At 49.4% G+C, this 16723-nt stretch overlaps 1 protein-coding gene across 1 annotated transcript in view; it reads left to right on the forward strand.

Moving 5' to 3' along the window:
- The window catches only part of arhgef49 (Rho guanine nucleotide exchange factor 49), a 36230-nt gene extending 20508 nt beyond the window's left edge, over positions 1–15722 (forward strand). The window contains exons 3-6 of the mRNA XM_068036258.1: positions 534–741; positions 4122–4753; positions 10946–11091; positions 14210–15722. Of these exons, the coding sequence (XP_067892359.1) occupies positions 534–741; positions 4122–4753; positions 10946–11091; positions 14210–15026 (1803 nt within the window). The 3' untranslated portion in view covers positions 15027–15722. The remainder of the gene's footprint in view (positions 1–533; positions 742–4121; positions 4754–10945; positions 11092–14209) is intronic.
- The last annotated feature ends 1001 nt before the right edge of the window (positions 15723–16723 follow it).

The raw sequence follows: 16723 nt of genomic DNA on the forward strand, positions 1-16723 counted from the left end.
TGTTTTCAAGCAAATACAGAGGCAGGGACAAAGAGTGTTGGGAGAAAGGTGGAGGAAAGGACAAAGTGAAGGTGTGCCATAGGAGGGCAGGGAGTGATTAAATGACAAGGGATGATGGCACAAGGCAGGCGGGGGTGGGGGGAGGTTGTGGGGGTGGGGGGGTGGGGGGGTGGTGGGGATTGGTAATGAGGCAAGAAAAGAAACAAATGATGGGTCCAGAGAAGCCGGAAATGGTTTCTGTGGAATAGCAGAGGGGGAGGGAAACATGGAAAATCTGGCAAAGAGAAGTAGCCTGGGAATGTGATAAAGATGGAGACTATGTGCGGACCACCCCACTGGCTGTGCACCCATGGGGGAATCCCCAAACCCCTAGCAGCAGCCCAGAACTTCCTCCTTTTCCAGTGAGTCTGATGCTGTCATCCTCCATTGTCAGCACCTGCTGTCCCAGAGAAGAATGGCTCAGTTCTAACATTGGGTTAATTTAAAAAAAATTTTTGCAGTCACCTTGACCTTTCCTGATTTTTCTTCCTCAGCATTCCCTCCCTGGCTGTCGGAGGTCCAGCTCTGACGCGGCCTATGGGACTACGGAGACCGCCAAGGCCCAGCGTGAATGCCGCCTGCGCCCCCATTTCAGCGACCCCATGCCAGCGGACGCAGTCAAGCGGAAGCAGCTGGAGATGAGGATAGCAGCAGCTGCCTGGGGCCTCGGCCAGAAAAGACGCCAAGACAAGGACTGCAGCGGTGGGTCTGAGTAAAACACCCTGCTTTGGAAGTCAAGGTTTTAGCTATGGCTCCATTGGGTAGCACTCTTGCCTCAGAGTCAGAAAGTAGTGGGGTCAAGTTCTGCTCCATAACACACACTGTGGGAGAAATTTGTTCATATAGCGCTGCTTCTAGTGGCACCTTGCAGACCTACACCATTCCCTGGGGGCAGAGAGTGCCACGGGCTGCTATCTTCCTGGCCCATGTGCCGTTCTTCAGTGATATCATTGAACAAAATTCACCCCCTTAACCTAGGTTGACACTCTTGTGACGCTACTGAGGGAGTGCTGCACTGTCAGAGGTGCTGTCTTTAGGATAAGATTCTAAAATTGAGGGCCCATTTTTCCTCTCAGGTGGATGTAATAGATCCTACGGCACTATGTTGAAGACGTATATAGTCTCATCCAAAAGACATCACCTCTGACAATGCAGCACTCCCTCTGTACTGCACTAGGAACATCAGGTTAGATTTTGTGTTCAGGTCTCTGGAGTGGGATGTGAATACACAGACAGGTGATTCAGAGGTGACAGTGCCACATTGAGCCACAGTTGACAATAAATTGCATGTTTCAAAGTTGTACGATGTTGCAATTTCTGCACTTGAGATGGGGGGGAAGAGAGGGTAGGAACACAAGGAATCTCTTGGCACTTCCGACCCTGATTCCTGGCTTTTCAGAGAAGGGGACAATAGTGCATGCGCATCACCACATCACCACGCCCAGTGACTCAGTGGGCAGGTCCAAGGTGCAAACTCTGCTCTGTGCTGAGTTAGCCAGTGTTGGGCAGAAGGGGTGCTACAGCTGGTCTCAACACACTGGTCAAAGAAGGGGATAAGGTAGCCAGACGTCCCAATCCAGTTTGCTGTCTACTGATCCACTGAGAATTGTTGGATGACAAGAGGGTGCAGCTGGAATTGATGCTCTGTCCACTCACCGCCACAAATCAAATAACTTGCTGAGACTCCCTCTCATGACTCACACGTGAAAAATTATCATTTGGGCTTATATTCTCTTGAGTTTAGAAAAAAAATAGAGATGATCTCATTGAAATGTGTAAGACTCTGACAATGTGGATGTGGAGAGGCTGTCTCCCCTGGCTGGAGAGTCTGAAACAGAGGCCATCGTCTCATGATCAGGGTCATTTAGGTCAGATGGTTTCACAGGTCGGCGCAACATCGAGGGCCGAAGGGCCTGTACTGTGCTGTAATGTTCTATGAAATGAGGAGAAATTTCTTCACTCAGAAGGTTGTGAATCTTTGGAATTCTCTACCCTGAGAGCTGTAGATGCTCAGTCGTCGACAGATGCTCGGACTGAGATTGATAGATTTTTGGACTCTAAGGAAATTAAGGGATAGGGCAGGAAAGTGGAGTTGAGGCAGAAAATCAGCCATAAGTTATTGAATAGTGGAGGAGGCTCAAACGGAGCCATGGTGACTCTTGCTCCTACTTCTTAACTTTTTATGTATAGAGGTTGCCTGGTACAGGGACTGACGAATGTGTTCTGATCCTGTGACCAACTGTGTTCTTTGTCCCCTGCCCTTCCAAAATCTACAGAAGCATAGAAATTAAACATTGAAAGGAAGTTTTTAACTGATATTGAGAGAAGATGAGTGTAGCAGTAATTACTGTGAATGATGAGTGCTTACTACTAGATTTATCCCCTTGGTATTCAGTTATAATTTAACCTACATTTGTTCCTAAAGTATTCCCATTTGTTACTTTATTATATCACACATTATGATTACACATTGACAGTGTGTGTTAATATTCCAGAACACTGTATTAATATCCACGACGATGTATGTTAATATCACAGGATGATGTATGTTTTTTTTAAATTCGTTTATGGGATGTGGGCGTTGCTGGCCAGGCCAGCATTTATTGCCCATCCCTAATTGCCCTTGAGAAGGTGGTGGTGAGTATCCCATGACGATATGTGTTAATATCCCATGACGATGTATGTTAGTATCCCATGCCGATGTATGTTAGTATCCCATAATGATGGGCCGCACTTTGTGGAGCTGCTGCGATATTAAACATGATGGCTCATTTAAATAGTCGGGGCGGACCGCCCCACACGATGTCGTGGAGAGGGCGGGCAGTCCATCCCCATCAATGGCCTCAGCTGCCCTTGCACAGGTGCTGATGTCATTTTTAAAGGGCTTTGAGTCCTATCGTGACATTTACATATTTAAAGGAGATTTGATTTTATAAAATAAAATAAGTTGATCTTGCCCCTCTCCTACCCCCCAAACAACCATAGATTTAATTACCTGCCCTCTCCGCCACCCCCCCCCCCCGAAATACTTAACTTTTGCACCTGTCCTTCCGCCCCCCCCCCCAAAGATCATCAACTATAAACTTTACCCCTTCCCACCATCCCCTACACAAATGAAAAGACTCTCTCCCCCCACCCCGACCTCACACTGAAAAACTGACCTGGATCCCCCCCCCACCCCCCGCCCCCCCACATGTGTTCCACCTCGGATCCCCGGATGGGTACCCGAAGGTGCAGCAGTGCCGTCCCACCGGCATGAATATTGCTCCGGGATGGATGGTGGGAACGCGACATTCATTAATTCAGGTATGTAAATTAATTAACATTGAAATGGGGCTCCCATCGCCGAACGGCGGGGGCAGGCTGCCACGAGGCCTCGCCACCGCCAGCAATATGGGGCCAGGCCTTCCTGGCGTCGAGGTCTGTGGTGGCCCCCTCCCCAACCACGACCCCCATCGTTGGGAGGCTGTAAAATTCATCCCAATGTGTGTTAATATTCCATGGCAGTGTATGTTAGTATCCATGATGATGTGTATTAGTGTCTCAGGATAACGTGTCTTACTATCCCATGACAGTATGTGTTAATATCCCATGACAGCGTGTAATTATCCCATGATGATCTGTAATATCCCATGGTGATGTGCATTAATATCCCATGATGATATGTTAGTATCCCATGACAATGTATGCTGAGTGGACTCACAAGGCCATCTGGAATAGATTGGCATGTAGACCTAGAGAAAGCCGTGAAATAATTTGCAAATGGGGTGAAAAGAGCCAGCATGGACTTGATGGGCCGAAGGGCCCCCTTCTATGCTGTTATGACTCTATTGACCAGTGTTCATATCCCATGACGATGTGTGTTAATTTCCCGTAACGATGTGTGTTAATTTGCCATGACGATGTATGTTAATTTTCCCGTAACAATGTATGTTACAACCTTATGGTGCTGTGTTGATCACTTTAGTACTGGTACCACAGTATCAGTAATCAGTATAGTCCTGTGCTTTTCTGTTTCTTTCCGTATCCGGTGCATCAAGAAATCTAACAACGGTTGTGATTTTACGATGTCTGATACACAGATCCACTTTCCAACCAGTGCAACAGGACAGCCGACTCCTCTCCGAGCTCAAAGCCAAGAGACAATCACCTGGGACCTGGCTCCAGCCACAGATCGAAGCATCGCTGGAGTAACCTGAGCACGGACAGCGGCGTGGTGGGACTAAATGACAGGAGCGAAGAGAGGGAGGAAGAAGACGAAGAGTGGGCGAGGAAGAGCAAACCGGCGGAGGTGGAGAGAGCAGACAGCGGTATTGGGCCGGCCATGGCCAAGAAATGGAAGAGCCGCGTGGGGGAGAGGGCACGCTCCGTGCAGGCCTGGGTGGCTCACCGACCCTGTGTTGACTGCGGGGAGAGAGACATCTTGGAGGCAGACCCGAGGGCCACGGTGAAGAGACGGGAAAACCTCTGTGGCAAGTGCGCAAAGCGCAGGACGGAGCGCAAGGAGGCTATCCTGGAGTTTGTCAACACGGAGTCCAGCTACGGGGAGGACCTGCGCATCATCAAGGAGGAGTTTCAACTCCCCATGCAGGCGGCCGGACTCCTGACCCCAGAACAGCTAGCTGTGATCTTCAGTAACATACAGGAACTCATAGAAGTCAACGAGAGATTTCTGGAGCGGCTGCATGACTCCACTGAACAAGCATTTGACCAGGTGAGCAGACACCTGCATCAAAAACATCCAAACAACAGCTCTCTCTCTCTAACCCGCAAGATAAACTTTATACATCCCAAAACATCACAGCCAATGAAGCACTTTTGAAGTGTGTCACTATTGTCATGTTGGAAATATTGGCCAGGATAGGAGAATTCCTCTTCTCTTTGAAATAGTGCCATGGTATCTTGTACATACAGGGCCCTTTTATTTTGCTTGAGGGGGCCTGTTTCCCCAGGCCCCATTTATATACATTTTAAATAAATAACTTTATTAAAAACAGGTAAAAACAAAACTCAAACTAAAATGCCATTCTCGGCATCGATGATGCACTCCAGCCCCTGTGGTGCCTATCTAACCCCGTGTTGTACCTGCCCTGGGAGTGTTTGATAGGACAGTGTAGAGGGAGCTTTACTCTGTATCAAGCCCCTTTTTTTTAACAAGGTGGCCTTTACACCCCAGGCCCCTTTTATGTATTTCATGTCGAGGGGGCCCTTATTCCTCAGGCCCTCCTTATATACGTTTTATAAAATAACTTTATTAAAACAGATTAGTAAAACAAAACTCAAATTAAGATGCCATTCTCAGCATCAATGATGCACTCCAGCCTCTGCAGTGCCTTTCTAATCCTGTTTTTTTTCTCTTTCCTGTCCTGGGAATGTTTGATGGGGACAGTGTAGAGGGAGCTTTACTCTGTATCTAATCCTGGTTTTTTTTTGTTTTTTTTTGTTTTTTTTTTAGCTTTACTCTGTAGCTAACTCCTGTTTTTTTCTCTCTTTTTTTAGTGTAGAGGGACATTTATTCTGTATCTAAACCCGTTTTTTTTTCCATTAAGGTGGCCTTTATACCCCGGGCCCCTTTTATATTTTTCACGTCGAGGGGGCCTTTATTTCTCAGGCCCCCTTTATATACATATTTACATTTTTAAAATAACTTTATTAACACCACATAAGTAAACAAAAAACTCAAATTAAAATGCCATTCTCGACATCGATGATGCACTCCAGTCCCTGCGGTGCCCACCGGTCGCGGAAGGCCTCAAGCGTACCGGCAGACACCGCATGCTCCTTCTCCAGGGACACCCGGGCGCGAACGTAACCGCGGAAGAGGGGCAGGCAATCAGGGAGGACGGACCCCCCAACGGCCCGCAGCCTGGACCTGTGAATTGCCACCTTGGCCAGGCCCAGGAGCAGACCGACGAGGAGATCCTCCTCCCGGCCCACGCCCCTCCGCACCGGGTGCCCAAAGATCAGGAGCGTGGGACTGAAGTGTCGCCAGAACTTGAGGAGCAGCCCCTTCAAATACTCAAAGAGGGGCTGCAACCTCACACATTCCGTATATATGTGGAACACGGACTCATCCAGGCCGCAGAAATTACAGGCGGCCTGGGAGTCCGTGAACCTACTTAAAAGCCTATTGCACAGGACTGCCCTATGCAACACCCTCCACCCCAGGTCCCCGATGTAAAGGGGGAAGACTCCCGCGTAGAGAGACCTCCATCGGGGTTTCCCCTCGCCGCCAGATGGCAACGCGGACCGCCAGGGCGTGTCCGGCAGGCTGACGAGGGCGAGGAAGTGGAGAGTGTGCAGGAGCAGCCCGTACAGGAAACCCCTCCGCACCGATTGGAATGGCACAGAGGGCATTTCTGAGAGGCGGCTCGGGTTGTGCGGGACAGGCTCCTGAGGAGGGTTTCGGGGCCTGGGTCCGATGAGCAGTTCCGGCCGAGCGGGAGTCAGCTCGGCCCGAAGCGTTCCGCACTCCTGAGCCCCCTTGCCACCCGCAGTGAGGGGCGTCCCGGGGGTTACGGCTACACATCCGCCCGCCGGACCGTCCCCGGAGTCGGCCGCCCGGACAGCCGAGGCGCTCACCTCCGCCGGCGGGGGAGTGCCCTGACTGGAGGCTACCATGTTCCAGACTCAGAATAGATCCTGGTAAAAGACAGGCAACTCCCTCAGAGAAGCGCGGCTAACGGACTCCACCGGGAGCTGCGTGTCGTCTTGAAGGCAGAGACACTGGCGGAAAAAATACGTCGCCAGCGCACACCATGTAGGAGGACGCTCGACGTACAGGTATCTCTGCAGGGTCCGAAGGCGGAGAGTCGCAGCCTGGGTGCGGACGCACACCAGCGACTGACCGCCCTCCTCAATCAGGAGACTCAGGACCGTGGCAGAGACCCAGTGTTTCCTCTTACCCCAGAAGAAATCGACGAGTTTCTTCTGGATCTTGGTGGCGAATGCAGGGGGCGGGGCCAAAGTGACCAACCGGTACCACAGCATGGAGGCCACCAGTTGGTTTATGACCAGCGCTCGGCCTCTGTAGGAAAGCACTCGGAGCAGTCCTGCCCAGCGCCCCAGCCGAGCGGTGACGTTCGCCTCCAACTCCTCCCAGTTTGCCGGCCAGGCTTCCTCAGCGGGGCTAAGGTGGACTCCCAGATAGAGGAGGTGCGTGGTGCTCCACGCAAAAGGTGTCATCTCCTCCGGCAGGGAGTCCACCCGCCACTGACCCACCAGGAGTCCGGAACATTTCTCCCAATTGATCCTCGCGGAGGACGCGGCAGAAAAGGTCTGCTGGCAGTCGCGCATCCTCCGCAAGTCAACGGGATCTGTGACCGCGAGGAGCACGTCGTCGGCGTAAGCCGAGAGGACGACCCGCATGGCTGGCTCGCGCAGAACCAATCCCGTCAACCTCCTGCGAAGCAGGCACAGGAAGGACTTCACGCAGATGGTGTACAATTGGCCGGACATGGGGCATCCCTGACGCACTCCTCTCCCAAAGCGAAGGGGCGCCGTCAAGGACCCGTTATCCTTGACGAGATACTCTGCGGCGACGTATAAAAGTTGGACCCGGGCCACGAAATGCGGCCCGACACCGAAAGCGCTCAGAGTCCCGAAAAGATATTCGTGATCCACCCTGTCGAACGCCTTCTCCCGATCGAGGGAGAGAAAAGTGACCGACTGACCAGTCCTCTGGGAAAGATGGATCAGATCCCGGACCAGGTGGATATTGTCCTGGATGGACCGGCCCGGGACTGTGTAGGACTGGTCGGGGTGGATCATGTGGGTCAAAACGGAGCCCAGCCCGTGCTGAGGAGGGAGACCGGGCGCCAGTTTTTAAGCAGGCGGTGATCGTCCCTCTTCGGCAGCAGGACGATGACCGCCCTGCGCCACGAGAGGGGCATCTCCCCGGACGCCAGGCTTTCCCCCAGGACCCGCGCGTAATCGTCCCCCAGGACGTCCCAGAACGCCCTGAGGAACTCCACGGTCAGCCCGTCCAGCCCTGGGGATTTGCCCCTTTCTAACCCTGTGTTGTACCTGTCCTAGGAGTGTTTGATAGGACAGTGTAGAGGGAGCTTTACTCTGTATCTAACCCGATTTTTTTTTTTTCTTCGTTTTTGTTTCTTTTTCTTTTTTTTTTCTTTGACAGTGTAGAGGGAGCTTTACTCTGTATCTAACCCCGTTTTTTGTTCTGTAGAGGGAGCTTTACTCTGTATCTAACCCGATTTTTTTCCTTTTGTTTTCTTTTTCCCTGTATCTAACCCATGCCGAACCCGTCCTGGGAGTGTTTGATGGGACAGTGTAGAGGGAGCTTTAATCTGCATCTAACCTGATTTTATTTATTTATTTTTTTTTTCTTTTTCATTTTTTTTTCTTTGACAGTGTAGAGGGAGCTTTACTCTGTATCTAACCCCCGCTTTTTTTTTCTTTAAGGTGGCCTTTATACCCCAGGCCCCTTTTATATTTTTCACGTCGAGGGGGCCTTTATTCCTCAAGCCCCCTTTATATACATATTTACAGTTTTAAAATAACTTTATTAAAACCAGATAAATCAACAAAAAACTCAAATTAAAATGCCATTCTCGGCATCAACGATGCACTCCAGTCCCTGCGGTGCCCACCGGTCGCGGAAGGCCTCAAGCGTACCGGCGGACACCGCATGCTCCTTCTCCAGGGACGCCCGGGCGCGAACGTAACCGCGGAAGAGGGGCAGGCAATCGGGGAGGACGGACCCCCCGACGGCCCGCAGCCTGGACCTGTGAATTACCATCTTGGCCAGGTCCAGGAGCAGACCGACGAGGAGATCCCCCTCCCGGCCCAAGCCCCTCCGCACCGGGTGCCCAAAGATCAGGAGCGTGGGACTGAAGTGCAGCCAGAATTTGAGGAGCAGCCCCTTCAGATACTCAAATAGGGGCTGCAACCTCGCACACTCCGTATAAACGTGGAACACGGACTCGTCCAGGCCGCAGAAAGTACAGGCGTTTCTTTCTTCGTGCTGTACTTGTCCTGGAAGTGTAGAGGGTGATTTACTCTGTATCTAACCCGTGCTGTACCTGTGCTGGGAGTGTTTGATGGGACAGTGTAGGGGGTGTTTTACTCTGTATCTAACGCCATGCTGTACCTGCCCTGGGAGTATTTGATGGGACAGTGTAGAGGGTGATTTACTCTGTATCAAACTGTTACAGTGCAGAAGGAGTCCATTCGGCCCATCGTGTTTACACCCATGCTGTAACTGCCCTGGGAGTGCTTAAAGGGCTTTTGGGAGATGGAGGACAGCATCACACCTGTATTCAGACAATATTTCAATATCTACACACATATGTATTTCCCACTGGATAGCAATTGGGAGCAGGAACCATGGCTGATTTTATGTCACCTCCTAATCTTTGACATACCGAGTCCAATGGTAGTTCACCAACTGTAATCCTGGCTGAGATTGGTAAACACAAAATGGCTTAGAGATTGGCCCTGGTGCCGTACTACACTAGGTGTTGGCATCACTAACCTGGGCCATCCTTGCTTACACTGCCGAGTGGCTGGAAAAAGTTGATATCCAAAGAGTAGTCTGGAAAGATAGCTTTAAAATGTGGCAAGAAATCAATTTTAAAAAAAAAACACTGACCCCTCAAAATATATATACCATAATCGCAATAACTTCAATTCTGTTCTCTGCGTCTTGTCTCTCTGTGTTCAGACAGTGGAGTACATAAATTTGCAACACAGAAATAGGCCATTCAGCCCACTGGTCTATGCCGGTGTTTATGCTTCAAACGAGTCCCCTCCCACCCTTCTTCATATAAGCCCATCAGTATATGCTTCTATGCCTTTCTCTCTCATGTGTTTATCTAGCTTCCCCTTAAATGCATCTGTGCTATTCATCTTAATTACTCCATGTGGTAGTGAGTTCCACATTCTCACTACTCTCTGTGTACAAAAGTTTATCAACCAGCGTAGGTTTTAGTAAAATGCCAAGTCCCCTCCTGGACAGTACTGATGGTAAGTGGTCCTCAGAGTGTGGAACTGAACTGTACAGAGCAGAAACTGCCCACGTTAGATCCCTTATTCATTCTGTCTTAGCTGATCTCAGACGTGGAGAGGGGATGTCCTGCATGTGGCTCCAAACTAGGGGAGGGGATAGGGAAATATATAACCCAATGACTCCTGATAGGAAGTGTTGCCTGTGTGGACACAAATGGGGGATGGGGACTGCCTCAACTGCGATGCTGTAACGAGCTGACGACACTCTCTACAAAGGCCGACAAGTGACGAATGGCCACTTTTGGTGAAATCTTACATCGGTGTTTGTCAGCAGCTTCATGAGAGGAGGGGAAGAAATGGAAAAGTCAGACACCATGAGAGTGCACCTTGTACCTCCGTAAGCTTCAGCCTGCCCAGAACTCTGCTGCCCATGTCCTTACCCTCACCAAGTCCCGAACAACCATCACCCTCACTGTGTTCACTTGACCTAAATTGGCTCCAGGTCCGGTCACACTACGATTCTAAAATTCTCACCCTTGTTTTCAAATCACTCCATGGCCTCATCACCCTCCCGCCACTGCCTCCCCCAATCTCTTTAACCTCCTCCAGCCCTAAACCCTCTGAGATGTCCGCAGTCCTCCAATTCTGGCCTTTTTGTGCATCCCTGATTTCAATTGCTCCGCCATTGGTGGCTGCGACTTCAGCTGCCGAGGCCCTCAGCTGTGGAATTCACTCCCGAGATCTCTTTCCTCCTTTAAGACACTTCTTAAAACCTACCTCTTTGACCGAGGCAAGTCCTAATATCTCCTGCTGTGGCTTGGTGTCAAACTTTAATGCTCCTGAGAAACACCTTGGGAACATTTTACTATGTTAAAGTTGCTATATAAATGCAAGTTGTTGTTGCTTTTTAAATTGTCCATTCTTTTTAATGTGTTGCCAGGACGACGAGGACTTTTTAACAGTGTGCATTGGCGAGATGTTCCTAGAGTTTGTTAACATGCTGCCAGCATTTCAGACTTACTGCATCCACCAGTCTACCTCCATCAACATGCTCAATACTCTGGAGAAAGAGAAGGAACTCCTCAGGTCGAAATTCCATCAACTCTTTACACTTTGTAGAAACCTGGTAAAAATCACATAGAAACATTCAAAACACAGGAACAGGAACAGACTATTTAATGGGCCAAGTCTGATCTGTACTTCAAATCCACTTACCCACCTTTGTTCTGTTTCCTTTAATACCCTTAGCGAACAAAGATTTATCAAACGCTGACCTGAAATTTTCAGTTTCAATTCAGTGGACAGTTATTTGGCAAGGACTAATTTGCAGGGTTGTGGGGGAAAAAGCTGGGGTGTGGGATTAAATTGGACAGCTCTTTCAAAAGAGGCCAAATGGCTTCTTCTTAAATGCGTCTACGCTATGCTTTTTAAAAAAATTATTCTTTCGTGGGATGTGGGCGTCGATGGCAAGGCCAGCATTTATTGCCCATCCCTAATTGCCCTTGACATCTGAGTGGCTTGCTAGGCCATTTCAGAGGGAGGTTAAGAGTCAACCACATTGCTGTGGGTCTGCAGTCACATGTAGGCCAGACCAGGTGAGACCGACAGATTTCCTTCCCTCAAGGACATTAGTGAAACAGATGAGTTTCTACGACTAATTGATGATGGTTTCATGGTACCATTACTGAGACTATCTTTCAATTGCAGATTTTTATTAATTAATTGAATTTAAACTCCACCAGCTGCCATGGTGGGCTTTGAACCTATGTCCCCAGGGCATTAGCCTTCATCCCAACTAGTCCTTGTGCTACTGAGTTCCACATTCCCACCACTCTCAGAGTAAGGTGACTATATATTTATGGGCCCTTGTTTTGGTCTCATCTAGAAGTGAAAGCAGCTTCTCCACGTCCATCTTATCAAACCCCTCCTAATCTTAGAGCCCCTATCAGTCAACCCCTCAGCCTTCTCTGTTCAATCGTTCTTGATAGATATAAGTGGTGTACCGCAGGGATCGGTGCTGGGGCCCTTGCTGTGTGTCGTGTACGTTAATGATTTAGATGTGAATATAGGAGGTATGTTCTGGTACCATCCTTGCAAATCTTTTATTGCACTTTCTCCATTGTCTCTGTATCATTTCTGTAATATGGAGACCAGTACTCCAAGTGTGGTCTAACCAATGTTCAATACAAGTTTAACATAGCTTCACTGCTTTTTAATTCTATGCCCCTAGACTAGTCGAAGGGTTAATAAGGGTCCTGTGAACCCAAGCATTTTGATGTTTACAAGGAGTTCTTCACACTGTCACCTCCTGATCCTGAATCAGAACATGGGAACATAGGAACAGGAGGAGGTCATTTAGCCCCTTGAGCTTGTTCTGCCATTCAATGAGATCATGACTGATCTGTGACCTAACTCAATAACCCTTAATTTCTTTGGTTAACAAAAACCTATCAATCTCAGATCTAAAATTAACAAATGATCGAGCGTCAATTACCATTTGCAGAAGACAGTTCCAGATCACCTTTTATGTGGCAGGAGGCAGAGGGTGATGGTCGAGGGTTGTTTCTGCACGTCGAGGGTGGAAGCCTGTGGCCAGTAGTGTACCACAGGGATCGGTGCTGGGACCCTTGCTGTGTGTACTGTACGTTAATGATTTAGACGTGAATATAAGAGGTATGATCAGTAAGTTCACAGATGACACGAAAATTGGTGGTGTAAATAGTGAGGAGGAAAGCCTTAGTTTAGTTTAGTTTAGTTTAGTTTAGAGATACAGCACTGAAACAGGCCCTTCGGCCCACCGAGTCTGTGCCGACCATCAACCACCCATTTATACTAATCCTACACTAATTCCATATTCCTACCACATCCCCACCTGTCCCTATATTTCCCTACCACCTACCTATACTAGGGGCAATTTATAATGGCCAATTAACCTATCAACCAGCAAGTCTTTGGCATGTGGGAGGAAACCGGAGCACCCGGAGGAAACCCACGCAGACACAGGAAGAACTTGCAAACTCCACACAGGCAGTACCCAGAATTGAACCTGGGTCGCTGGAGCTGTGAGGCTGCGGTGCTAACCACTGCGCCACTGTGCCACCCCAGCTTAGATGGGCTGGTAAGATGGGCGGAGCAGTGGCAAATGGAATTTAATCCTGAGACGTGTGAGGTGATGCATTTTGGGAGGAGTAACAAGGCAAGAGAATATACAATTGATGGTAGGACCATAGGAAGTACAGAGGGTCAGAGGGACCTTGGTGTACTAGTCCATAGATCACTGAAGGCAGCAGCACAGGTAGATAAGGTATTTAGGAAGGCATATGGGATACTTGCCTTTATTAGCCGAGGCATAGAATATAAGAGCAGGAAGGTTATGATGGAGCTGTTAGGCCACAGCTGGAGTACTGTGTACAGTTCTGGGCACCACACTATAGGAAGGGTGTGATTGTACTGGAGAGGGTGCAAAGGAGATTCACCAGGATGTTGCCTGGGCTGGAGCATTTCAGCTATGAAGAGAGACTGAAAAGGCGAGGGCTGTTTTCCTTAGAGCAGAGAAGGCTGACGGGGGAGATGATCGAGGTATATAAAATTATGAGGGGCATTGATAGATTGGATAGGAAGAAACTTTTTCCCTTAGTGGAGGGGTCAATAACCAGGGGGCATAGATTTAAGGTAAGGGGGCAGGAGGTTTAGAGGGGATTTGAGGAAAAATATTTTCACCCAGAGGGTGGTTGGAATCTGGAACACACTGCCTGAAGGGGTGGTAGAGGCAGGAACCCTCACAACATTTAAGAAGTATTTAGATGAGCACTTGAAACGCCATAGCATACAAGGCCTTTATTTCCAAGTGCTGGAAAATGGGATTAGAATAGATAGGTGCTTGATGGCCGGCACAGACACGATGGGCCGAAGGACCTGTTTCTGTGCTGTATAACTCTATGACTCTATAAAGTGTTTCCTAATTTCACTCCTGAAAGATTTGGCTCGAACCTCTAGACTATGCTGCCTAGTCCTAGACTCCCCAAGTAAATAAGATTTCCAGGCAAAAGGTTCAATTTGCTTGTGAAACCTGTCTCAGCTCTGTCCTTTCCTGTCACTCTTCCAGTTATAACCTATTAGACAATCAATTACTTGATTATACTAGTCAATGCTGTTTAAGCAAGCTTGCTCTGGGTTAATATAATGTTCTATTGCTTGCTTCCAGGATTTTCCTGGACGTGTCCCAGAATGACAACACTGCGCTCCGTCGCATGAATCTGCGGTCCTTCCTAATGGCTCCGCTGCAAAGGGTCACCAAGTACCCCCTGCTCCTCAGCCGGATCAGCAACTCTACTCCAGAGTACCACCCAGACCACTGTGGCCTGCGGGAGGCCAAGAGCAGGGTGGAGTCCCACCTGGAGCACATCAACATGAAGACCAAACAGGAGGGTGCCCCGCCCTGGTCCCTGCGCTCCTTCCGCCGTGACAGCCGGCGCAACCGGGAGGTCGTCAACATCGAGATGAGGGAGATCGCCATCAAGGCAGTGGGGTGGCCGCGAGAGGACACGCGGTTCGCCATGGAGGGAACACTGCAGTCTTCGCAGCCCAGCGACGGTCAGTGGGCCAAGAAGGGGAGCAGGTCGCTCAAATTCCAGAACCTTCACGTGCTCCTGATGGTCAACGCCGGACGGGAGCTCGAGCCCAGCCAAGAAGGGACAGCGGGCGAACACGGCTGGGAGCCGCTGCCAGTGCGGGATGCCGCGCTGGTGCTGATCCGGGACAAGAGTGGCGGCAAGTTTGCTTTGTTCCGACGCCCGATCCACCTTAGCAACTGCGTGGTCTCCTCGGACCCGGACTGCGATGACACGTTTGAGCTGCTGGACATCCGCAAGGAGGCGTTTGTCTTCCGGGACGCCGACAAGCACCGGACCCGCCACTGGTTCAGGCTGATCAAGCGCTTCTCGCGGGACCTGGGCTCATGGCGGAAGAGGCGCAACGCGCTTCCCAACATCATGATCAACGCGACTTACAGCAGGGCCTGAGCCCAAAATGGGGTCCATCTTGCCACCACCCCCCAAATAAAACAATGTTACAGGCACAGTTACCGAGTGGGGTAGAGGGACAAGCGAGATGGGGAGGGTGCAGATGTTCATCCTTCTGAACAGGGGTGCCAGCACTTCAGGATTTGCTGGAGTCTCCAGGGATTGAAGGTTAACCTCGCCAACACTGCTGGAGGGGCAGGGGGGAAATCATTAGGGCATTAAAGAGATTATTTTCTTTAAACACTTTCCCTAATTAGTTGTAAAAATACTGGAGATGAGACATAAAGGTTCTTTGACTGACAGTGAAGAGCAATATTCCCTCTAAGCTGCGTGTGCACAGGCCGTGCACAAGTTGTCCTCTTTAAGATACCATGCAAGTAAGTTTAACAGCACCACGCACTTAAATGAATAGGCCGCACTCAACAACAAAAAAGTTAGAGGGGACGCTAGTCAAAGATCATCCAATCGGGTAATAAAGAGTCTATTCGCTTACCAATTGGCATCAGAAAGGTGGTGCGTCGCAATGACATGTCGGGCAACCAATGGCAGGAGGGTGGGGACAGGGCATTCAGAGGCAGGAGGGTCACATGACGAAACCTCCAGGAATACGTCCAACTAGTGTTGGCAACCCTACTTCTGAGTTTGGCTATCTTTACCTCAGTGCTTCACTTGGTGTCTTAGCGCCAATTGGAGTACAGCACACAATAGATTTAACCGTCTTTTTCCATCTATACTTCCACATGGGGCAGCTCGGTGAGGGGGGGGGGGGGTGGGGAAGGGGGGGGGGGCGGGTGGGGTTGGGGTCAGCGAGCATGACTTGGCGTTCTGATTTGCTGCTGATGCACTGAAAACCTTCTTGAGTATTGCCCCCATATTGTCAGATAGATAAAGTAATGGGGGTAAGGGTTGCCAACTCTGGTCGGAGGCATGACCTCCCACCCTCAGTCAAATATCTGTATTCCGCCCACCCGCCCTCTCCAATATTATTATAACTCATAAACAAAAGTATTCAAAGATAACGAAGAAGGAACACAATTGTTTTAATGCCAGTATGATTTTTACCCCCTGGGTTTTGCTCACAGCAGTGTACTGGAGATTAACCTCCAATTCGTGAAGACTCCAGGCCAATCCTAGCCAGTTGGCAACCCTAAGTGAAGGGAGTGGGGGTTGGGGAGTTGGGAGGGGAATGAACTTTTACGTGTTTAAAAACACAGATATTTCATGTCCCGTTTTCATTTTAGAGGTTTGTGGTTATAAACTTGAACCTGCGGCCTAAAATCAGACAGGTCATTACGCCCAAGCCCGGTGCAGTTTTCAATGCGGTTTCCCATCTTCACATTGGACAAGTCAAGATGAAAAGCGACTGCTACAACTGTATCTTGTGTATCAGTCTAACTTATGAAGCACTTTCTGTCGGTATCTCTCTGCCAGGAGCATCCGCTTAACCGCACGTGGTTGATTTGACTGAACTGATTAATAGAACAGCAACGTAGCAGTGTTTGACACTCGATTTAACATAGTTCAGTCTCCTCACTCATTGTCCTCAGAAACAAAACCAGTTTCAGTTTGAATCAGCAGTCTGTTTATCCGTTTTGGTTTTTAAATGATCTATTTTATATCTATATGTATATATAATCTGGCATCTGGCACACACCCGTTACACCAGTGGTTCTCAAAGTGTGGTCTGCGGAGCACTG

The sequence above is a fragment of the Heterodontus francisci genome, chromosome 7 (assembly GCF_036365525.1).
Source record: "Heterodontus francisci isolate sHetFra1 chromosome 7, sHetFra1.hap1, whole genome shotgun sequence".
Classification (NCBI taxonomy): Eukaryota; Metazoa; Chordata; class Chondrichthyes; order Heterodontiformes; family Heterodontidae; genus Heterodontus; species Heterodontus francisci.